Source organism: Cyprinodon tularosa, unplaced genomic scaffold (assembly GCF_016077235.1).
Source record: "Cyprinodon tularosa strain WSP-4 unplaced genomic scaffold, ASM1607723v1 ctg275, whole genome shotgun sequence".
NCBI classification, from domain to species: Eukaryota; Metazoa; Chordata; class Actinopteri; order Cyprinodontiformes; family Cyprinodontidae; genus Cyprinodon; species Cyprinodon tularosa.
Window position 1 is genome coordinate 981,827 of NW_024038980.1, and position 23,377 is coordinate 1,005,203.

The 23,377-nt window shown below is 38.9% G+C and overlaps 3 protein-coding genes across 3 annotated transcripts; 2 read left to right on the plus strand and 1 right to left on the minus strand.

The window, feature by feature from the left end:
• Positions 1–5: 5 nt before the first annotated feature.
• srrd (SRR1 domain containing) lies at positions 6–2,510 on the minus strand. The gene is made up of 6 exons (XM_038290055.1): positions 2,252–2,510; positions 2,062–2,102; positions 1,572–1,774; positions 1,388–1,486; positions 973–1,124; positions 6–894 (listed from the first exon to the last, which is right to left on the minus strand). The coding sequence occupies exons 1-6, from the start codon at positions 2,401–2,403 to the stop codon at positions 627–629; spliced, it is 915 nt and encodes a 304-aa protein (XP_038145983.1). The 5' UTR covers positions 2,404–2,510; the 3' UTR covers positions 6–626.
• A 1,526-nt stretch (positions 2,511–4,036) lies between these two features.
• tfip11 (tuftelin interacting protein 11) lies at positions 4,037–11,044 on the plus strand. The gene is made up of 15 exons (XM_038290038.1): positions 4,037–4,173; positions 4,819–5,030; positions 5,259–5,427; positions 5,525–5,681; positions 5,760–5,887; positions 6,020–6,181; positions 6,344–6,535; positions 6,639–6,818; positions 7,217–7,351; positions 7,455–7,558; positions 7,654–7,822; positions 7,923–8,166; positions 8,731–8,873; positions 10,301–10,466; positions 10,566–11,044. Exons 2-15 carry the CDS (start codon positions 4,819–4,821, stop codon positions 10,910–10,912), a joined length of 2,508 nt encoding a protein of 835 aa, XP_038145966.1. The 5' UTR covers positions 4,037–4,173; the 3' UTR covers positions 10,913–11,044.
• Positions 11,045–12,036: 992 nt separating this feature from the next.
• thoc5 (THO complex 5) lies at positions 12,037–23,180 on the plus strand. Its single transcript, XM_038290039.1, has 20 exons — positions 12,037–12,109; positions 12,376–12,502; positions 13,491–13,634; positions 16,005–16,118; positions 16,499–16,596; positions 17,676–17,822; positions 17,918–18,032; positions 18,179–18,311; positions 18,412–18,489; positions 18,630–18,673; positions 19,641–19,740; positions 20,327–20,435; positions 20,563–20,664; positions 20,750–20,846; positions 20,923–21,034; positions 21,125–21,228; positions 21,302–21,389; positions 21,464–21,579; positions 22,747–22,937; positions 23,029–23,180. The coding sequence occupies exons 2-20, from the start codon at positions 12,407–12,409 to the stop codon at positions 23,090–23,092; spliced, it is 2,052 nt and encodes a 683-aa protein (XP_038145967.1). The 5' UTR covers positions 12,037–12,109; positions 12,376–12,406; the 3' UTR covers positions 23,093–23,180.
• The last annotated feature ends 197 nt before the right edge of the window (positions 23,181–23,377 follow it).

The following is a 23,377-nucleotide window of genomic DNA, read 5'->3' on the forward strand; positions in this document are numbered from 1 at the left end:
AAAACTTAAAATCATCATCTATGTAGTTTATTAGACCACAACCCCCGGCTTATCTTAAAAGTAAAAAAAAAAAAATTTATTTTGGTCCAGTTGGGTGTTATAGAGTGATGCTGTTTCACACAACATGGTTTATAACAGATATTTACCAGTCTGGATACATGCCTGACAACCATTTCATTTTGCAACATTTGCTGAAGACAAAGGCTATGGAACCCACATTGTCTTCATTTCGGTTAGATGGTCTAGTTTATTGGGTCCTTCTTAGTAAGAATGATGCTAAAATGTATGTTATAAACCAAAATTTAGGTTCTACAGCTCTGATATGTAGGCACCACCTTCTTTTAAGTCAGCTTCTGCAGAAAATGTCAACTGTCAGAACTTCACAGTATAGAAGTGTTGTTTGATACCACGCCTTCTAAGTAACATAATAATAAACAGGGAAGAAAAACTTCAAAGCAGACATTGATCGAGTTAACACAGACTATGTTAAATCAGATTGAAAGAGAGTAATAAATACTGTTCTTTTATCCAATAAGCCACAGAATAAAAGTCACTGTGATTCAGATCTGTGGAATTGGGCATAAAACAAAATTACATCAATGTTATATGTGAAAATACATCTGTTGTCATCTATCCTCCGTCTCTGGAGCGTCTGAGATGGATTTTTGTTTCAGAATAATCTCTAAATCTGAACAATGGTGGTACTGCGGTTCCGGTGACTCTGTCCAAGTAGACTGTGGAAGTTTGTTCAATCGGTCTGAAGGAAAAGTGATAACTGCTGTATCACTGAACACGTCTATCAGTCGGGAAGGACACGGCAGCAGTCTCTCTTCACACCAATCCACAACTTTGCTGATGTAGTTGTAATCCTGCCTCATTTCCCTCTCAATGGTCCTGGATGTAATAGGATAGAGAACATCACCTCAGCCACCATTTCCAAACCATCTAATTTCATTAATTCCTTGTACAAACCTCTCCCTGATTCCGCTGAAGCAATTTCCGATGATTGTTACCAGTGGCAAACAGCGTGGGCTCCAGTTCTTCCAAAGCAGGTTGTTGTATAGGGCTTTTCCACAGTGCATTAGATAAAAGAGGGTAGGCTTGGTGGCCAGGCGCTTCCCCTCCTTCACAGCATAACAAAATTAAGATGCGTTTTTTTTCTACTCAGGGGTTCATTAATTAAGCAGCAGTTTAATACTGTAAAAAAAATCTTGTCTAACAAAAAAAATACAAGCTAAATAAACTAAAAAGTTTTGATTTGATAGTGAAACTGTAACATACTGGATCCACTTTACGTATTAGAAGGCAATGCAGTAATCTTAAATGCCCATCTAACATTGTATCACAAACCTGAATGATCAAAACACATCGGCTGTCAACAACTTACCTCATTTTCTGTGAGTACGGTCAAACCTAGCCCTCTCAATACGTCCCTTTCTGCAGAGGAGAATGCAGGATCGTAAACAGAGCAATCCTTCAGGGGAATCTACAAAAGGAAAGGTATAAATACTGAAATCAAATACTGGATCTAAAATGTTAGATATAACAAAGGAAGAAGCTGACTCCCTCACCTCTCCTGCATCCAGCAGCAGCAGCAACATGGCAAGTTGGTAGCGGGCTAAGACACAAGAAGAAAAGGTGCCAAGGCCATAACACACACACTCCACATGTTGGCGTGCTGTCCTTCCCTCTGCATTCTTGTAATGATTGCCATCTGTCTCACTGTTGCCTGAAGATCTCCAATCAGGTGATGAAGTTGTCAGTAGAAGCTGATCTAGAGATAAAATATGATAAAAAGCTGCAAGGAAGTTCCTTCATAAGCAAAGCTATAGAGCCCTGCTGGAGAAGCTATACACAATAAATTATTTCACATTAAATTGTGGCTTTATAGGGTTTGTTATTTTATCATAAATACATTTATCATAATAATCTACTACTACTTCAGATTTTGCATTACATACTCTACAAGTCCCCTACAGGTTTATGGTTTTGTGAGATAAAACATGAAAAGGTTCAAGGGTTCTGTGGCCATGTAAATATTTAGATGGAGACCAAACTCACCTTTCCACTGCTGCCAAACCTCCTCAGCGCTTAGCTCGGAACTAAAGGAGACAAAATAAAAACCAGAGTTAAATGTGTGTAAGGGGGACTAAGCTGGGCTTAAAAACTAAGCTTGGTTTTGGTCTGATTTCATGTATTCTGTGGGATATTTACTGTATTTACTGGATTGCGGTTGAGCTTAATTTCTTACACCGTGTCTTTGATCCGTCTGATCAGTTTCTCCACATCCAGCTGTTCCTCAAGACATGCAGCGGAGGACGGACATTTTTTTTTAGATTTAAATTGTCTTGATGCCCCTTTTCCCCGTCGAACGACCCTCCACTCTTCTACTAAATCCGACATTTAAATTTAGACTACAAGGCACACATAAACGGGATTTTAATGAACATTTATCTTGTTAGCAGATGTGTGCTGAAAAGGTATTTCCATGGGGGAAGATTTTGAGAGCAACACACAGTTCTTCTTCCGGGGTCACGTGATCTCCAAACTAAAAGTGAAGCAGAAGTGAGAATAGCAATATTTCATTGTATTTTTATTCGAGTGTAAGCGAAAAGAAGTTACCCAGAATTTTCTCAAATAAGATTCCAAAAAGTAATTTGCTAAACGTATTTAGATCTGCTTGATTTGACTTAATTTGCAAAATTTGCAATGCATTTTTTTATGTGCAGGTTCTGGTGGTTAGATGTGAGAGTTTAGATAAATAACATGATTATAAAATAGATTCTACTTAAAAATTAAACATTACCAAATTCCTGCAGGTAATAGAATATTGCAACACACTTCCATTGACAGGATCAGATGCTCATATATAAATGTGCTTGGATACTAAATAACTGCCTAACTTATGAACGAAAACATAGCTTCATTTGTGAACAGAAAAGTGCTAAATCATTTTTGGAGAATGTAAATTCCAACTTCACTGTAATGCTAAATATTATAAGAGAGTTTTAAAAGCCATACCAATTTCTGTGATATCAATGGTTAGAGAAGATACTCGATACTCTGCAGTCTCCCCTGAACTGAGACAGCTTTACATTGATGGATCAAACTTCTGTGATTTCAAATGCACCAACAAGGTTAATAGGAATGCTTTAATAAAAGAATATTATCCTAACCCAGTTAAAAGAATGTACACACTGAAGGAGTTTGAAATAGAAAAAATTAAGAAAATAAGAAAAAACTATGTTACATTTCCTCTCCCACCTAAAGTGAAAGAGGTCAACTTCAAAATTTTGAATGAAATCTACCCAGTGAACGAATATCTGAGATTAAGATTTAATATTGATCGGAATAACTGCGTTTTTTGTGAAGAGAATGTGGAAACTTTAGAACATCTCTTTTTTTATTGTAATGCTGTGCAGCTTTTTTGGAAAGAGATGCAAAGCTGGCTACTATCCAAAGAAATTATATTGCCTTTGTCTGTGAAGTCTATTTTTTTTTGGTGTTTTTGTTGAAAATAAGAATGTAGACTTCATACTCAACACTCTTTTGTTATTTGGAAAGTTCTTCATTCACAAGTGCAGATACTTTAAGACCAAACCTTGTATGACTCATTGGAGAAATGAGCTGAATCTTTTCAGTAAATCTCTTAGACTTGTAGAAGAAAACAAAGCCCTTAAATTATTTTCTTTACTCGAAGCATTTAAATTAATTTGAAATGGCCCTGTGAAATTTATGTTTTTATTTTCATCTTATTTTAGTTTACAATCCTGTTGGATTAGTTTCATACTTTTTTTTATGTTGAACATGCTCAATCCATGTTAAAAAAAAAAAATCACAAGTGTGAATTTATTGTATGCCTTGTATGTTTATATTTACATTCATAAATAAAATAAAAAAAAATAAAAATAACACATTTTTGGAGAATGTAATATATATATATATATATATATATATATATATATATATATATATATATATATAAATTCTAACCTTTAGCTACTCCAATTACGTTTGTTGTCTACAGTAATTGGTGTAACACCAGTAAACCGGAAGTACTTGGATTTACTGAAACGAACGTTTTTGTTAGCTGAAGTGTTCCTATTTGCTATTTTCATAAAAAAATGTCTGTTACTCATCTCGGACAAGGACAATAATTAAAAATAATTTAAGGTGAGTACGGTAAAGCAAATAATTTAACGTTATCCGGTTATAAAACGTAACGTCCAGACGCATAGATTAGCTTTTGCTAGTTAATTTTAGCTTCACTTGTGATCGCCAAGTAGCAACAATACCGCTAGTCAGTTTTACTGACACTTATTTGTCTTTCTGTTAATAAATGTACTCATTATAAAACATTGTTTGTTTCCATCCTTATCGCAAAGCAGAAATTTTAAATAGTTTTTCTCCCAAGTTCTCAGTTTTAGGGCTCAGAGCGCCACAGGAAGTCATTCCTGGCCGCAAACTGTATAATTCATACCATTTCATTAATTATTTACTTATTTAATTTCTTCACTATGCGCAATAACATGGTCATGTACAATAATAGTCATTTTTGAGCAGCATTGTAAATACTCTTGGTCTATATAATGTAATCTTATTTATTCTTATCCTTATTTTTTTCATAAATCTGATTTTACACTGTTTATAGGGTGTAAAAGGGTGTAATTTTACTTATTTGTTTTTATTTTAGTATATTATATTTTATTTTGCTCTATTTTACTTAGAATCTTATTTTTCTCTCTTCTGTAAACGATTGCACTGCAAGAAAAGACTGTCTTTTTGACACACAATCCTATTTTTTATCCCAAAATGTAGATGTCAATGTCTCACCTTTACGGAAGGAGGGGGGAGGAGGAGGAGGCGGAAGGAGTGGAGTTGGAGAGCTTTGAGGTGACTGACTGGGATTTGGCCAATGAGTTCAACCCAGACCGCCGCAGGTTCAAGCAAACCAAGGAGCAGGCCACCTATGGCATCTGGGCTGACAGGGATTCTGATGAGGATGAGAGACCTAGCTTTGGTGGCAAGAGGTAGATTTGATGCATCTGTGCAGTTTTCTGATAGCTAAAAGAATCAGTGACTTTTTAATTTGTTCCACTAGGGTTATTCTCTTCCCATCTCATAAATGTTTGCACCTTTATGTTGGTGTATAAAACCGCTGTTAATTCTTTAGATGTCTATGGTTGTGACTGGAAGAAATGTGGGGGATTATTGGCAATCTTTAACGTTTAATAATGGTTGTTGCTTTTTCCCCCCAGGTCTAAAGACTACACCACCCCTGTCAGCTTTGTGAGCGCTGGTCTGCGAAAAACTGCAGCTGAGGAAAAACAGCAACAACAAGAAGTAGGTTCTGATGAATCTGATGATGATGCTCCTCCGGCGGCTCCTCCTCCTCCACGCACAGCAGCTCCCAGAAAACTTCAGATGGTGAATTAATTTCCTGTCTACATTTTTTTCAAGTTCCTAAACAAAAAACCAAAGCAAAAAAGAGTTACATAACCTTTAAAAAAATATTTTTATCCAGTCAAATTTTGGAGGAAATCAGTCCCAGAGGTTTGCAGGTGGCATACAGTCTGGTAAAGGCATCGGCAGCTGGGAGAAGTACACCAAGGGGATTGGACAAAAACTATTGCAGAAAATGGGATACCAGCCAGGAAAAGGCTTGGGGAAAAATGCTCAAGGTAGGTAGAAATCACAAGGATATAATCCTGAGGGGATTTATCTAGGAAACTTTAATATAAAGTCCTGTGTTGTTGCAGGCATCGTGAACCCCATTGAAGCAAAGGTTCGTAAGGGTAAAGGAGCAGTGGGTGCATATGGCAATGAGCGAACTACGCAGAGTCTTCAGGACTTTCCCGTGGTTGACTCAGAAGAAGAGGAGGAAAAGGTATATTACATATGTTGCATGTCACCATGGTGAAATCACCATTCACACCCGTTAAATTCTATCTTCTGTTGTTTTTATTACCAATATCATGAGACTGTAAAGCTTCTTTATTTTTTTTGTCGCTTTTCGTAGGAATTTAAAAAGGAATTAGGCCAGTGGCGGAAGGATCCTGCTGGGACTGCAGCAAAGAAGAAACCAAAGTATTCCTACAAAACTATAGATGAGCTGAAAGCTAAAGGTAAAGTGGCCTATCGGAGTACACCAGCCTCAGCGGGAGAACTGGCACAAGTCAAGGTTTGTTTCAGCTTCCAAAATTAACTCCTACTCAGAGTTATGGCTCTCACATAGTGATGTTGAATAAACTATACAAGGCCACATGCATACTTGTGTTTTGTATTGAAACATACTATTTTAGCCTTTTAAATGTAATTTTCCCACACCTTTCTCCTGGCTTAGGTCATAGATATGACTGGGCGAGAGCAGAAGGTTTACTACAGTTACAGTCAGATATCAAACAAACACAGCGTTCCGGATGAAGCCCCGCCGAGCATGGCCACCCGAGATCAGAAAGGTACTGGCTTTGCCCTCCCTGAGCTGGAGCACAACCTGCAGCTTCTTATAGACCTCACAGAGCAGGACATCTTACAGGTGAGGGGAAATGAAGAAACAATGGGTCTTCATAAAACTCAGATTAAACAGCCTCCGCATTGTTTTGGGAGCTTGATTTGTTTTCCCCATGCATGTTTTATAGTCTGCCAGGCGCTTGCAGCATGAAAAAGACGTGGTTGTTACTCTGAGGCACGAGTCGCAGGCATTGCAAAACCGACTGTCAATGGAGCAGGATGCCATCCAAAGAATGGAGGCCGTGCTGGCCTTAGTGGAGCGATTTCCTACGGAGGAAACGCCACCAGGCGAAGAGCCATCCCTACAGGTTTATACCATGATTATTCTCTCAGAGCCTCTATCGTTGGGCAGTTTGAGTTTAAGAGCTCCAACTAGGCATTCACTGATAGGAAAATTAAGCTTGATACCATATATCATATTAATATAAGTCAATAATCCCAATTGACCTTTTATATTTTTTATGTTCTTCCTACCATCTTAAAACCATGAAAAGATGATCACACCGCTGACATTTCCTCTCTGATTTGGTTAAAGAAAGACAGCCCTCACGCTGCGTGACATTCCAGTATGCCAAATTGCCAACCCCATACATACAAACCACAACAAGATGGGGAAAACGACTTCCCTTATTGGACTGATACTGATTGATCATAATAACATATCGTGAATCCCTGTTTTCAACCCTTTTCAAATAATTTTTTCCAGGAGTGTGCCCGGATATTCGAGACCCTGCAGACAGATTATTATGAAGAATACAAGACGATGGGATTGGGGGACCTGGCTGTCGCTGTTGTGCATCCATTACTGAAAGAGAAGCTCTCCTCATGGGATCCTCTGAAGGTTTTTCCCTTTACAATCTTCTTAGGTGATGAAGGTAGAGAATTATCGATTTTGGAAGCCGTGCCAACTAATTCGATTTTTTTATATATTTTTTTTTTTTCAGGACAGTTCGTACTGTTTGGAAGATATCGGCCAGTGGAGGGCAATTCTTGAATCCAGAGACATGCACCCCAGCGGTCCACATTCAAACATGGATCCATACCACAGGTGATTTCCATCAGACCAGGTGGAAACGTCTTACTGCTGCTACATGCTTTAGCGACTTGTGTGTGTAAATACCTTTTGTTCATTTATTTATCCAGATTGCTATGGGAAGTGTGGATCCCAGTGATGCGGTGCTGTGTGTCAAACTGGCAGCCTCGAATAGTGGGGCCGATGGTGGACTGTGTGGATTTGTGGGCCCCTCTTCTACCTCCATGGATCCTTGATCAGTTGCTGGAGCAGATGATCTTACCCCGACTACAGCGAGAGGCAAGATGAAGACCATCTTGGATGGGTTTTTTTTTTTTTTTTTTTTTTATAAAATCTGATGATATTTAATGTCAAGTCTTCTTGTTTGTTTTTTTAACAGGTTGATAACTGGAACCCTTTAACTGACACCGTTCCCATCCACTCCTGGATCCACCCTTGGCTGCCTTTGCTGCAAGCCCGGCTGGAACCTCTTTACCCGCCGATCAGGAGCAAGCTGTCCAACGCTTTGCAGCGGTGGCATCCGAGTGACGCTTCAGCCCGCCTCATCCTTCAGCCATGGAAGAATGTTTTTACAGCTGGCGCATGGGAGGCCTTCATGGTGAAAAACATCATCCCTAAACTGGGTATGTCTTCACTCATCCATGGAAGGGCCTTTACTTGGGCTGGGCAATTAATTGCATTTGGAATATAATTGCAATTTAGAAAAATGTGATTTTCAAATCGCAGGGAATCCTAATTTTTAATCACAATACATTTAACAAGGGTAAGATGTTAAAAATTTCCCTCCAGCCCTTTAGGTGCCAGTAATACGATTAAAGTGGGTATGCTGCCACATAGAAGGAAGGCCAGAATTGCAGTTAGCACCTAGATTAATGCAATGTACCGGTAGTTGAAGAAAGAACTTGTTTTTGCAAGTTTACCGCTAAAGTCCTACAACACTGGATTATGGAAAAGCAGAATTTCAAGATAATAAAAAACTAAATCCCGTGCGTAAAACGTCGACAATCTTTATGCCTAGTGCAAAAGATTATTGCAATGAAATCGCAGTTGCATTATTGTTTGAAAATAATCGCTATTTACATTTTTGGCTAAATGTTCAACCCTGGCCTTTACTTCCCAGGTCTCTATATAGCAATTATTGTTTCCATCCTTATTAATGCTAGTCTTTCCTTTGTGTACTTGTGAAGCCTTGTGTCTGGAAGAACTGGTGATCAACCCCCACCAGCAGCAGATGGAGCCATTTCACTGGGTGATGGACTGGGAGGGCATGCTGTCCCCCTCCAGCCTTGTTTCACTCTTGGAGAAAAAATTCTTTTCAAAATGGTTGCAGGTTAGTGAAAATACTAACTTTTATATTACATCCATGTTTATCAAAGAAAAAAAAATCATTCTTATAATCTTTAAATTAGATTGAGGAATTCTTGACCTTACTCTTTGAGATTCAAAGGGAAGATGTACATAAGATATAAGATGGTCCTAAGTTATATTGCTTAATTTCATTGAAGAGGAATAAAAAAATGCTGGCGAAAGAAAGTTTGGAACCAGCCTTGATCTATTTGCTTCAATCAACAGAAGAGCCTCACTATTCCCCGTCTTTGTTTCAGTTTGCTTGTCCTATGTTTTACAACAAAAAACACCTCAGAACAGTTCTGTATCCTGCAGAGTCAAATGGTTATTAAGACATTTCCTATGCAACAGAGTGCCAAGAGTACCGATACAGATGTTCTTTCATATTTCAATCTTATCTTACGTAAAGAAATTAACCTCTTAAAACCCACCAGGTCGCCGACCCGTTTTAAAGCGTTAACAAATAAGAACTCAGAATGCATGAAAATTACAGAGCTAAAATGTTACCATTTTATGTTAATTTTATGGACACAGTGAGCACCAAAGCACAGTTAACACAGATATAGCAGCACGTCAAAATGTAAACATGACAAAGCAGCCACAACAACCAAGCATGTCTTCATTACTGCTGTTAAAAAAAAAAACTATTATTTTCAAGAATAAAAAGCAACAACTTTGAGCCATGTTTGAACTGATGCAGCTTGCTCTGTGTTTTACTCACTCGATATTTGTGTATATATCCAGAAACTAGAAGGTATTAGCTTTCAAATAATGTATCACACATGTAATTTGGCCTTACATTTCCTAAGTTATTTGCTTTTCCATTTGGGTATGGAAAATAGGCGAGGATTTCCCAAAATGAGGTGGATTTTAAGAGGTTCATCAATTACCTGTCAAACAATAAGAACTCCAGTATCTGCTCTCGTATATATAAATCTAAGTTTAGGATATTGACAGTGGGTGATTTTCAAACATTTACAGAGATAGAAAAAATCATATCCTAAGTAAATCCCTAAGTAAAGGAAATTGAGGCAGATCATTCAATCGGTGCAACCCTACAAAGGACTGGGATAGATTAGGGCTAATACAAGGGACACTTGATGTCAACCATTTTTTTGTTGTTATACATTTTATAGTAATAACTAAGAAGTTTTAATTTCCAAAAATATCTGCAAACTTTCAATTTAGTATCATGAGTAGATATTACTTTTTACACTCAGTTTTTGTAAAAACGTGCATTAATTCTGTTTAATTAAAAACTGTCTCATGTTCAGACTTTGACGTTAGCAATCAATATTGAAACTGCTAATCATGCTTTAATTTTACTTTTTTCTATCAAAAAAAAAGTCAAATTCAAGCCAGGAAGGCCTCTCTACAATTATTTCAATTTTTTGTGTGTTTTTGTTTAAGGTACTGTGTTCCTGGCTGAGCAACAGTCCAAATTACGAAGAAATCACCAAGTGGTACCTCGGCTGGAAAAGCATGTTCAGTGATGTTCTGCTGGCACAGCCGCTTGTTAAGGAAAAATTCAACGAAGCTTTGGACATCATGAACCGAGCAGTGTCTTCAGGCATGGGTTTGTATCTGTACTCATTTAAAATATGGAATAAAGGACAAAAAACATTGAAACGTACAATCTAATCTTGTTTTCCCACTTTATAAATAAAACCCATAGGGGGATACATGCAACCTGGCGCTAGAGAGAACATCGCATACCTCACACAGACAGAGAGACGGAAGGACTTCCAGTACGAAGCACTTCAGGAGCGCAGGGATGCTGAGAGCGTGGCTCATAGAGGCATCAGTACTGGTGTGCCCATGAACTTTAAAGATCTCATTCAGACCAAAGCAGAGGAGAACAACATCGTCTTCATGCCCTTAGTGGGAAAACGATATGAGGGGAAACAGCTCTACACCTTTGGGCGTATTGTGATCTACGTAGATCGGGGGGTTGTGTTCGTACAGGGGGAGAAGACTTGGGTTCCCACATCTTTGCAGAGTTTAATCGATATGGCAAAGTGAATTTCAATGATTCGATGTACATGTACAAAGTAAAGCAACAGTTTTTTTTTGTTTACTTTAGTACATTGGTGATTAGTCATGTCTTATTCTAACTTTTAAAATGTCAAACTGAATAAAAGATCTTTAAATGCATGGCATTCATTTTTCTGTTTATTCTGAAAATGTGGTTAAAAAGAAGTTGCTGACAATATAAATGTCCAGTGAACTTAAAAAGGGGACAACATTTTGAGTAAATACAAACTCGCAGAGAATTTTATTAGTTTTTTTCTGTATTGTTATTTTCGTTTCTCTACAAAACTAAAGCAGTGACTTCATAAACAACTGAGCATCTAACTCTCCGCAGCACTAGGAAGGATTACATTTTGGGACGTCTGTAAATAGGAACCAACAATATGGATAGGATATAGACTGCTTTGGTGAGCTTGAACTATGAATAATGTCATGTATTCTATCTTAAACTAAAATGAAACTGTAAAGACAGTCACATTAGAGCACCACTCTTGGAGACCATATTGTAGCAGAGATACAGACAAAAGCAAGTTGTACCGTAAACAACCCCTGCTGTTTAATAATTCATTTTAATGATATAGCCCCAACTCAGAACTTCTCTATCAAAACTCTGCTGATTGCATTGAGTCACTGACTGCATGAATTGTTCCTCATGGATGGGCATGTAGTTAAGGTATACATTCACTTGCATTTGCATTGCGTCATTGACTACGGTAATCGCTCAGTCTGTAATGCATGCAGTGACCGTGGAAAGGAAATGCCCTTTTAACAGGAAAAAAACTCAGCATGAGAGCCTTTCTGCTGAGGGGGACTGGGGGTTTGAGAAGGCAGAAGCAGAGATACAAGATGAACATTGAAGCTCTGATCTATCAATGTTGCAACTTCTGTTGCTTCTGATCCAATAATTCAAGAAATAAATATGCAAAAGCTTTATTTGCCCAGGGAGTTTCAAGTCTGCATTAACACTCATTTGTGAAGTGAAATAGGATTTTCTTTCAATGTATTTTGATTTCATGTTTGATACTGATATAGATATTTACGGTATATTTAAACAAGTAAGACCTGCTTTGAAATTTGTCGTGTATGTATTACCTCATGAGACCAGTAGGTGGCAGTCCAACGTTATTTATGCTGTTTGGATTTTGGCTTGTTAAGGCTTCCGTTGACAGCGACGTTTTGGGTGGCAAGGTATCTCAAACACTTTTTGATGTTAATTCACTATTAGGAATTAAATGTTATATTTTCTTTACTTAACTGATACGTGAAAGTTTTGAGCCATAATATCGAACTTTGTGTGCATGATACCCATTAGGCAAAAGCCCGTGTCTGGACCTTTGTTAGCTCGAAAGCTGTTAAGCGCTTAGCTACCACTGGCTATGTTGCTAACATTAGCTCGACGTTAATAGGGTATGTAACTGAGTTTGGATTTCTAATGTTGTTCTTCTTTTATCTAGACTACGTGGCTATATTTGCACCCAGTTAGCCATGTCAACTGATGCCTTAAAGAAGCGAAAGTCAAAGGTCATCCGCGGGGAAGGAGGAAACCCAGAGACGAAGCGAGGCCGAGGGGAGGTAGATCAGGTAGGCACCGATCCACAGAGCCTCCATTGGCAAACTATCTTCATTCTTTTCAATGTATTTTATAGCCGTCAGCATACGCTCAGTATGCAGCAGTTATTTTAATTAGGCATGAAATACCAAAAATGTTCTTTATTATTTTCAGTAAAATATTATATAAATACAGCAACTAATAAGGAATAAATTAGAACACTTTACATTTGCCCCTACTAAAGATGTTTGAAAATACGTTGGACATTTTACATTAGGTGAAGGTTATCAGTACATAGTTACTCTAAAGACCCTGTTTAATCATGTTTAAACTAAGGAAGTGTGAATATGATGGTGAACCTTAAGCTGCCTGAGGCCTCCAGAAAGAAGATTGTGGCAGCCTGTAGCTCTGTTAACTGTCAAAAGAAGATAAAATCAGTTTACAAATGGAGGAAATGCAAAACAACTTTAATTTTTACACAGTCAGAGACAATAGCAGTTTTTCTCTTAAGCACAGAGTTGGAGGTGTTATGGTTTGTGAATGGTTTGTAGAAGCAGGCCATAGCTGGCTTACCTACATAAAATCCACAGTGACTTCTGCAGAGTGTCACGGCATGCATTAGGAAAATGTGGAACATTCTGTGAAACTATTAAAGCTGAATTGGCACGGGACCCTGCAAAGAGAAAAAAAGAAAAGCTTGTACAAAGTCAAATCCAAAACCTTAATATTTACAAGCAAAATACCCCCGAAGCATTGCTCAGCTGAAAGTGAGCAGAGGGGTAAATGATATCAGAGACTGGAAAGTGTATGGAAAGTTATCTCAGCCATAGGCGATTACACTAGCTATTAGATAGCAGAGTGCCCTGAATATTTTAATAAGTGTCACTAGGTTAATTTCTAAGTATCACCTATATCAAATGATAATGTTTATCTCTGAATTTGTCATTGATTATTAGAACAACAAAAGAGGGATAGCTTTTAAATGCACTTGGATACTTATTTTTGTTTTCATCTATTCAGGATGTGCGTTCCTATAATGAGGAGGGGGAGCTGGACGGCAGGGACCCTGAGTACGACTACCAGCAATACAAAGAGTCCTGTGATAGTTTGGCCAAACTCATGAGCGAGATCCAGGAGCTAAAAGCTAATGGAGCCAAGGAGGGGGTAAGAACATTCAGTTCTCTTTCCAGTGTCATTAGGAGAAAATAAAAAAATATTTTTTGAAGTTGTCTCTCTCTTAGTGTTTATGTAAATACGAGTTTGACATTTGCAGTTAACAGTAGTTACATTTTCATTTCTATAGCTGACATCAGAATTAGGAAAGTAGAGTTATGTATAAAGCAATGCCTTTCAGATAGGGCTGGGCGATAATTCAATAACGATATATATCAATCGATAGACGTGTGGCGCAATAGAAAAAAAGCGGGTCGATTAAAAGAAACGCAGTTTTCCTTCCTTCTCATTGTAGCCTATCATGTAGGTTTATGCTAGTCACTCCCAACCAATCGCAATCGCGGACCCAGGCACGCCGTCACAAAGCGCCGCCCTCTCAAACCACAACACAGAGCACATGAAGATGTCGCAGCAAAGAGAGGTGGAGGAAATTGTTCCAAAGAAGGGTTTTTGTAGTTCGCCCGTTTGGCAGTATTTCGGTCATGGCAAGTCGGACAAAAAACAAACCACAGTCATCTGTTAAATGTGTAGGGAACCAGTGAAAACGAAGTCTGATAACACAACCAACTTCTTTTTTTTTTTTTTTTTTTTTTATCATCTCAGCCGCTCACACCCGCAGGAGTACGAGCTGTGTATGCGCGCGTCTGCGTCGTCCTCCGAGGAATCTTCGGGAATTTCGACGTCCATTTATGTATTTGTTATATTTATTTTGGTCACTTTTCTGGTCACTTTAGTTTATTCTTTGTCAGTATTTAATAACATAACTCAGGTCTTTTAAGTTATTTTTCTTTAAAACAATTGTTACGGTTAAAAAAGTTGGTTAAATAAAGATTTAATTGGAAGTCTGTGTTTGTGTTTTTTATTTAAATTAAATCATTTAGCAATATCATAAAATGTCCAGGCAGAGCTGCACATAAAATATGGTTTCAAATCTTTTCAATAATTATCGATATCGATCAATATGCATTTTTTTTTTATCGATAAGCTTTTTTTCTATATCGCCCAGCCCTACTTTCAGAGCTTAACATCTGCTATTCAACATAAAAGACCAAGTGTATTATATATATAAAAATATACACTACAGGCTACTTTTTCTCCTTCAACTAGTTAATGAGACAAAAAATCCATGTTGTAGCCCATATTAACAGTGCGTAGGTGTCGCAGTGAACGAAAAGCCATCCCCAATCACTCCGCAGACACTCCGCTGCACCTCTCCCAAATTGTAACTGACCGCAGACAGGAGGCCGGCCTGTTTTGTTTTTATGATTGAAATTGCGGAAAACAACTCGTAAAGTTGGACCAGCTAGAAGATCAAGGTGCGCGAGAACGCTGGGACCCTTTTTCCACCTGGACCTCCGCTCTTAAATCAAAAAGCATAAATCAAAAATGTCTGCGTCAAGCTCACTGCGACACACTGCTGCAGGAGTATAACCAGCCCTTTAAAGTCACGTACATCCTCTCAGTGAGTTCTTAGTGACTGTTGTGACTGGAATTCATCCAGGAATTCACAGAACCAAAATTAGAGTAACTTCCATAGGACTGAGATGTGTTTTAAGCTTGAATACCACGATAGACCAATGCTTGTGATGCTGCTTTGGTGTCAGATTTACAGGTTTGTGTCAAAAGGCAAATACAATACCAAACATACCTAACCACTAGGCCGCCACAAGGGAGTGGCGGTCTAGTGGTTAGGGCATAGAGCTTGGAATCCTGAGGTTCTGAGTTCAAGCCCCACTCCCACAGACTGCCACTTTGGGTCTATGATCAAACACTCTCAACCCCACACTGCTCCCTGGGCGCCCCACGGTGGCAGCCCACTGCTCCTCAAGGGGATGGGTTAGAGACGTAAATTTCTCCAATGTGAGACAAGTAAAGTTGAATTATTATTATTATCATTATTATACAGAGTTTAAAGGGCAAATTAGACCATATGTTTGGTATTAGGGAGCTGATTTGGAGTCTAACAACAAATCTGGTTGAAAGATGTCCTTTGCAGTTAGAATAGGTATAAGTGAACAGAACTGCATAGATCACTTGGGATTTTCTTCAACAAGACAGCAATTTTATGGGAAAGTTATAAGTCAGAGAGGAGTTGAGATATGGTGGAAAATTTAATTGATCCACCTTGGAGAAAATCAAAACCAAAAAAATGGTTATAATCCAGCGTAAACAGTTTGGTAGTGCTGTACTAATGTTAAAATGTAAACTTTTCTGCATTTTTGTGGACGTAGTTGTTCTTCAGGGAATCTTGTCTTGAAGCAATGATGCAGATAGTAGGTTCTCTCTTGTAGCTGCTGTATTTGCTCTGCAAAGGCCTTGAATATCTAACAAGTTTATTATTTATTTTATTTTTTTTTTCAGAATGCGGAGTTGGAGCTGAGACGCATGCAGGGCTGCATCCACTTTATGAACCTGAAAAAACTCAACCGCCTGGCTCACATGAGGCTAAAGAAAGGAAGAGACCAGACCCATGAGGTAACCCACCCACAGATCTACAGAGTTATCCATAAAACATAGAATAAATGAAGTTGTTCTATTGCATGTATTCACAAAGAAAATGCTGATACGAGTTTCCTTTGTGCTGATCACTGAAGGAATGTTGAACTAAGCACTTTTTTTCTTTGTAACATCTGACTGCAGTAGATGCCATAGTCTGCCTAAACAGTTTGTGTGCCGGTGTTTGAATGCAGATATTAGCTACATTTCACATTTAAGCATTTTAAGCTTTAATTGCACCAAAAACTGCTGTTCAGTCTTGGCATATTTTCCAGTATAAAGTATTGATTTTTATTTTTGGCCCACCTGGGTAATTCTTGGTGAAAAGTCTCACCTAGAATTTGTGCTTCTGTCTGCAGGCAAAACAAAAGGTGGATGTGCTTCATCTTCAGTTGCAGAACCTGCTCTATGAAGTCATGCATCTTCAGAAGGAGATCAGCAAGTGTCTGGAGTTCAAGTTAGTGCAATTCTATTAGGAAACTGTATGAACACTGACACTGGTTTAACTCGCCATATTAGATTCTAAGACAATGCTTCTTTTTGTCATGTTATAGCCTCAGTGTTGGTTTCTATTTGTGATAATTGTTTTGAAGTGGTAGAAGTGTGACATACATTCATATCCAGCTCCGTTTACCCTGATACAACTAATCAAGTGCAACTAGCTGCATGCAGAAGTGATCAAATCTATAGTGTCCACCTCTGTTTATTTTATTCTTAGTATAAATCCAGCTTTAGATGATTATTAGACAACACTGGGAAAACAAACATCATTGGGACCAAGATACACATTTGCATGCTGGTATAGGGGGAGTGGTCCCATCCCAGCAGGCACTGGGAAGATGGTCATTTGGTGCTTAGATAGTTGGAACTAAGTATGGATGAATGAATGTTGGAAAATCCTCTGGGGGTTTTTACAGAAAACTTAAGAAGGGGATGGAGGCTCACCCAGTAGGACAATAACCTGAACCACAGCCAGGAGATGTTGGAATGGTTCAGTCTAAGCCCAACAAATAAGAATCTCTGGCTTTTGCTTCAATATATACAAACCAACTGAGCTGAATATATTTTGCACAGAATCGAAAATAATAAAGTCACTTAGTGCTCAAATGCGTGTCAGATGTACCACAAAATACACACAGGTTCATTAGTGAAAAGATGCTTTCATGGAATGGGTGTAAGCCACACTCTTCATTTTTGTTATTTGTAAAAATTGAACACTATATTTTCTTGCCACTTTATACTTGTGTTTTACATAGTGATATATAACAATACATACAGCAATGCATTCAAGTTTGTTCTTGTAAAAGTACTCATTTAATAGAAACTTATAGGGAGATGAATGCCTTTAGAATGCCCTGTACAAAAGGGATTATTACTTAAAGGTTTTGTGCTATTATTTAAACAGATGTACACAACAATGTCTAGTTTAAGCAATTCTTAAATCTTTGACTTTTCATTCCTGATGTCCATGTTTCATTTGACATGTTCAGATGCAATGTTTTGTCTCGTTGATAATTTTTATCTATCCTGCTTCAGATCCAAGCATGAAGAAATTGACTTTGTGAGTGAAGAGGAGTTCTACCAGGATGCTCCGGAGGAGATTTCCAGGCCTAACCTCACAAGAAATGATCTCCACCAGCTCACTCTGGCGAGGCTGGACTGGGAGCTTGAACAGAGGAAGAGGTAAACGACTTGAAGCACAGTTGGTTTCACTCGCTGCTTTTAGAAGTTCTTGGAGAAGAAAGAGATTTGGGTGAATGCTTAATTTCTAAATTCAGGTTGGCGGAGAAATACAAGGAGTCACTATCTATGAAGGAGAAAATTCAGAAGAGCATTGAGGTGAAGAAGGAGCATCTGAGAAGCCTTCAGCCGGGACTCAACGGCATCATGCAGGTAAATGAGAACCACAATCTCTCTATTGATGCTATTGCCCAAAATGAGGGTTTGATTTGAAAAAGTTAACTGGTTTTTAGTCTTGCTTTCAGCTGCTTGAACTGCTCTGAAGTGAACATCACCCCCCTTGTGCTTTGTCTCCAAAGGCGTCTCTCCCAGTGCAGGACTACCTGTCCATGCCGTTTGAAAAGACCCAAAAGCAGGCAGAGATAGCTCGCCACCTTCCTCCACCGCTCTACGTACTTTTTGTTCAAGCAAATGCTTACGGCCAAGCATGTGGTGAGTCGAACAGAATTTACTTTGAATAAAGAACAAAGTTTGGGTTTAACAAATCACAATCTTCTGTCTGGTAACTGAGTTGTTTTTATTTATACTTCAGACAAGAACCTGAGTGTGTCCATCTGTGGTGACGTGGACGAAGCCAGGGCTCTTTCCAAACCTCCTGATGATTCTCAAGGTACATGCCTGTCTATATGTACGCTATTGCAGTCTGTCTGCTTTGAAAAACAAAAAAACCTTTGGGTTGTCACATCTGTCCATTTTGTTGGATTTTTTTTTATATAATTGTTATTTAAAATATTTAATTTCTGTTCCCAGATGATGAGAGCGATTCAGATGCAGAGGAGGAGCAGGAGAAAACAGTGAGTTTCAGTTTAGGTCTTTTCTCCAGGATACACACACACAAACACACACAGAGGTTAGTGAGTTCAGGAGTTTTATAAATATACTCGTCTCTGTGCTGAACACACACCCCATCGTTAGAGTTTTGCTTTCCACACGGTGTGGTCTGGTGGATCAGAAAGTAATGGCAATCTATCGATGTGTGAATCAGGAGGGGAGTGGGGGATTCTGGGAAATATTTACCTAGATCAGGGAGGTGACTGTAACCTGAGTCCATCTGGGACGTGCAACCTCAGCTCTACAAAAAAGCTGGCTTTTCTCATCACAGCGGCTGATGCCAGGAGGAACCTTTAGTGAAATAAGAATAAAATGAGAATTAAATGCATTTAAGTCGGGAGGGGGAGAATAATAATTTGAGCATTTTGCATGTATAAGGAAGCCTTAAAGAAGATTGTGGATTATGAAAGATGTTTATTTCCATTTTTAATTCTCACCCACATAGCATTAAGTTTTAGCCGATCATCCATCTCCCGGTACTTATTTATCCCTCCTTCCCGGTTTTCCATTCATCCATCTGCACAATTATTTCTGCTCCGCCTATTATTAATAAACTGATTGCTTTATTCAGGCATGTTGTGCCGTGTTCAGCATGCTGACACTGCTTTTTGATACTGGAATTGGTCATAATGTTATAGCCTTCTTGTATGGTGCGTCTGCTCCACCATTGTGCTCACTAACTCGATTCTGCAAACTTGTCTTTTGAAAGGGAAAAAAAGTTGGAGAACCCATTGAAATGGTTCACTCTGGGATTATGTTAAATCTGTATATTTTATCTTATTCTATATGTGTGGTTTAATCACAGCTTCATTGTTTTCTTTTAAACCTATTTGGCTAAATTCTTGTTTGATTGTGTTTCATAAATGACATCATCAGATACCTCCCACTTTTTTGTCTAATTTTATTTCTTTGTGCCTCTTTGTTTAACAGAAGAGAAGGAGGCCGACCGTGGGTGGACAGCTGGACGACAAAAGACGAGAGATGCTTAAAAGACATCCTCTGTCTCTTAACCTGGACCTTCAGTGCAAAGGTAGCTCATGCCAGTACATCCATACTTGTATGAGACAGGAGCTCTAAGCTGCTCTGGTGTGACAGAGCTTGACCCTAGTGTTCCCTCTGCTGGCAACGAAAGGAAAGTGGTGACAGATTATGGGGGAGATCTGCATTGCAGGCGTAACTCTACCTTAGTGGGAGGGGAAGGGAGGAGGCAAACGGAGGTATTTGCTTGCAGCACTGTAGATCTGCAGAACCTACACCTTGTAAGCATTTTCTCACTTGTGCTTTTGTCTCTACTGCTTCCTCCTTCATGTTTTTTTTTTTCTCCTCTGCTGCCAGCAGCCCTTTTTAGTGCAGGAATAGCGAAAAGCGAGCAGTGTAGGTGTGAGTGAGTGACGGCGTGTCGCTGAGTTCAGTGTTGCTGCAGAGAGTGGATGTTTAAAGACATCCATCAGCATGTTGTGGGCTCCCTAGGTGCCACTTGCTGCTACTTGCTGGCCACGCCCTGTTATTGCTCCTTAACAAGCTGCAGCGTGAGGTTTAATGAAAGGATGATGAGAAGGTAAGAAATAACAGTGAATTAGCTTTTTCAGTGTGTCTTTTTCTCATTGTCCCTACAGATGGCAGCACTCTGCATCTCTACTTCTTCTACCTGATGAATCTGAATATTATGACTGTTAAGACTAAAGTCTCAACCTCCACTGACCTCAACACGGCAATCAGCGCTGGGTGTGTGCAAACTAAATAATCTAACAGCCTATGTACATTTTAGGGTTCGCATATAATCCTGAGAACATCTGGATGTTTTTTCCTGACGAAATCAATCGCTAATCAATAACTGTTTTCTTTTCTCCAGAGAGCTTCTTAAATCCGACACTCTCCTCAGCTGTCTCTACACCAGCGACCAGGGAAGAGAAACCCCCAATCCAGCAAATCGCTACCAGTTTGATAAAGTTGGGTAAGAACATTAAGCCGTCACATTTAGTGAAAGCGATTACGGTTTGATTTATTCCTGTAGGACTGACATTTTATTTATTTTTTAGGATAGTTTCTTTCTCTGATTATGTGGATGAGCTGGGATATCCCTACATGTGGGTTCAGAATCTGGGAGGGCTTCATTTTCCTAGTGAAACATCAGAGGTGAGTGCTGACATCATGGGGTGTGTAGGGGGAGCAAAGCTACAGCTAGTAAAAGCTAGCTTCTGTCTTTTTCCAGGGCGTATTGGTGGGCAGTTCCCTTAGCGCCAGTCACATGGAGAGTACCATGAAGCTACTGAAGGGACGAGTCCAGTCCCGCTTGGCTCTGAACAAACAGTTTGCTTCTTTAGGTGCTTCATTTAACCATTTTTTATTTTTATTATAACAAACAATCCTGATATTGACTCTGTATAAAACAATGATTGTGTTTGTGGCTGCAGAGCACAGCATCATCCCAATCACCAGCGAGTGTCAGCACCTCTTTCCTGCCAAGATCGTCTCCTGTTTGGCTCGCTGGACCACCATCAGCCAGCAGGAGTACACGGTAAATGACAGAAAAAGCAAACTTATTAAGCTGTATTTGTTCAAGGTTTCATACAGTGTCGTGATTTCTCCAGGAACTGTCCTTTACTCGCCATGTTAGTGAAGCAGGACTGGCCAGGGAGACGGATCTGTACTTTATGGGTGTCGTCGAAAGAGGCACAGGTAAAGCCGCTCACAGAGAAGAGAGTCATTTGGTTTGAATCTAATTCCAAACGTTAAGTCTGTTTACCTTTCAGCCCGTCTGCACGCTGCTGTGGTCCTGAGTCCCCGCTACCCAGAGATTTCTCCGCTGTTCTCCCTGTCCCTCAACTGGAAAGGAGAGCGCAGTGGACGCACCGACGACAACCTGAGAGTACGCGCATCTCTGTTCATTTTACCCTCCTATTGTGCTCCTGTTCTGGTTTCAATCCTATAATTCAAACAGTGCTTCCATAGTGTTGTTTTTCCTTTAAATTTGTTGGTTACTTCTCATCCATGAAAATAATTGTATTTTATCAGCATTGATTGGCATAAAGTAGTGGATTTAAAAAAAAAAATAGAGATAGAAATAAGCTGTCATTGCAGACTTTCTGATACAAGAAGAACCCGTTGATACTTTGTAGGATCATCTTTTCTCCAAACAACTTTTGGGATTTTTCTTTACCTCTTTTGCAATACTTTAAAACCTTTAAACCAAAGTCTGATTTAGCAGGAGAGATTTACTCTGATCTAAACCAGGTAAATCAATTACCATTGCTAAAAGGCTGGTGCTCTGTTATCTTTATATATAATAATTTGGTCAAGAGCAGAATAGTCTTTAGATTTAGGCATGTTGTACAGGAATTGCATCTAAAAGTGGCAGCATCCTGTTGAAGCACTGGAATATGATAGTCCTGCTGTAATCAGTTTCCTAGAAGGTGTGGTTGTTAACAACCTCCCAACAGGTTTTCTTCCAGGACTACAAGCTCCACAAACTTGGATCATTCTTCTGTCTCGCCTGTAGAGAGTATTCCCTCAGCATGATGCTGCTTCCACCATGTTTTACTAAGAGATATTAAAGCTTTTCTGCAACACCATCTTTTCAAACCTTTAGTTTTAAATACTTTCTGCATTTATTAGATGATGGCTAGACTAGAACGTTGCTATATGAGGCAATCATTAGGATATTATAACCTAACCATATGTAAAACTTCTCCCCGGCTCACTTGCTGATCCTCATTGTTCATTCTGGTTCACTATACCCAATGAACAAGCAGATGGTTCATTTATAGTGAAGTTGGATTATGCATCAATTTATGTAACATCTAAAGGAAACTGGATTTTTTTTTTTGATGGTCTAAATGGTGCTGAGAATTCATCAGTTTTTTTTATTTCATAAAGTATTTAAAACTATGCCCACTTTTTCTTCACCTTCACTATGGATTACTTAGGGTTATATTGGAAAAGTGACAATATATTGAAAATTCATGGGGTGTGACTCCTTTTGTAAAACTTTATGTGATGTTCTGTTATCTAACATCGCTTTTACATCTTTTTTTAGGCCATGGAGAGTGAAGTGAATGTGTTCAAAAATGAGCTACAGGGACCAAAACCAGGACACCAGCTCCTGACCAATCAGATTGCACGGCTGTGTGTCTGTTTGGATGTATACTTGGAGACAGAAGTGCAAGATGACAGTGTGGAGGGACCCCGTGAGTTCCCACGAGAAAAGATGTGCCTGCGCACCGTCAGGTATCCAGTAGATCTATAAATCTGTACACTATTTAAAATCAAATTAGAATAAATGTACATTAAACATTCTCGCTCTCTTTTTCAAATCCAGGGGTCCAAACCGGCTGAAGCCGTTCAAGTATAATCACCCTCAGGGCTTCTTCAGTCACCGTTGAACCTGCGTAAAATGTAATAAAAGTTTGTACCTCTTTGCAACATGGTCTCCTTTTTAAACATTTTTGTAATAAATTCTTGAACACCTCTCTGGTGCATCTTGGCTTTTTTTTTTTATAAAAGATCATCTTCATCTGATATCTTGATTATTCTCCATTCTCCAGTCTTTATCTGTCCTGCTCTATTTATAGGTCTGTGAGAGCAGGCTGGTAATTCATTGGAGGCTGGTAGTTCATTGGAGTAAGCTGAGTCATTTCCACAGAGTAAAACAGCCACAGAGGGCAGCG

Bases quoted from the DNA above. Each gene is read 5' to 3' on its own strand.
- tfip11 (XM_038290038.1), top strand. From the start codon at position 4,819: ATGTCAATGTCTCACCTTTACGGAAGGAGGGGGGAGGAGGAGGAGGCG. The intron at 6,536-6,638 runs GTGAGGGGAAAT...CATGTTTTATAG, and splicing joins CAGAGCAGGACATCTTACAG to TCTGCCAGGCGCTTGCAGCA. The intron at 8,167-8,730 runs GTATGTCTTCAC...GTACTTGTGAAG, and splicing joins AAACATCATCCCTAAACTGG to CCTTGTGTCTGGAAGAACTG.
- srrd (XM_038290055.1), bottom strand. From the start codon at position 2,403: ATGTCGGATTTAGTAGAAGAGTGGAGGGTCGTTCGACGGGGAAAAGGG. The intron at 1,125-1,387 runs GTAAGTTGTTGA...TATGCTGTGAAG, and splicing joins CCGTACTCACAGAAAATGAG to GAGGGGAAGCGCCTGGCCAC. The intron at 895-972 runs GTTTGTACAAGG...TATTACATCCAG, and splicing joins TTCAGCGGAATCAGGGAGAG to GACCATTGAGAGGGAAATGA.
- thoc5 (XM_038290039.1), top strand. From the start codon at position 12,407: ATGTCAACTGATGCCTTAAAGAAGCGAAAGTCAAAGGTCATCCGCGGG. The intron at 20,436-20,562 runs GTGTGTGCAAAC...TCTTTTCTCCAG, and splicing joins AACACGGCAATCAGCGCTGG to AGAGCTTCTTAAATCCGACA. The intron at 21,035-21,124 runs GTGCTTCATTTA...TTGTGGCTGCAG, and splicing joins CAAACAGTTTGCTTCTTTAG to AGCACAGCATCATCCCAATC.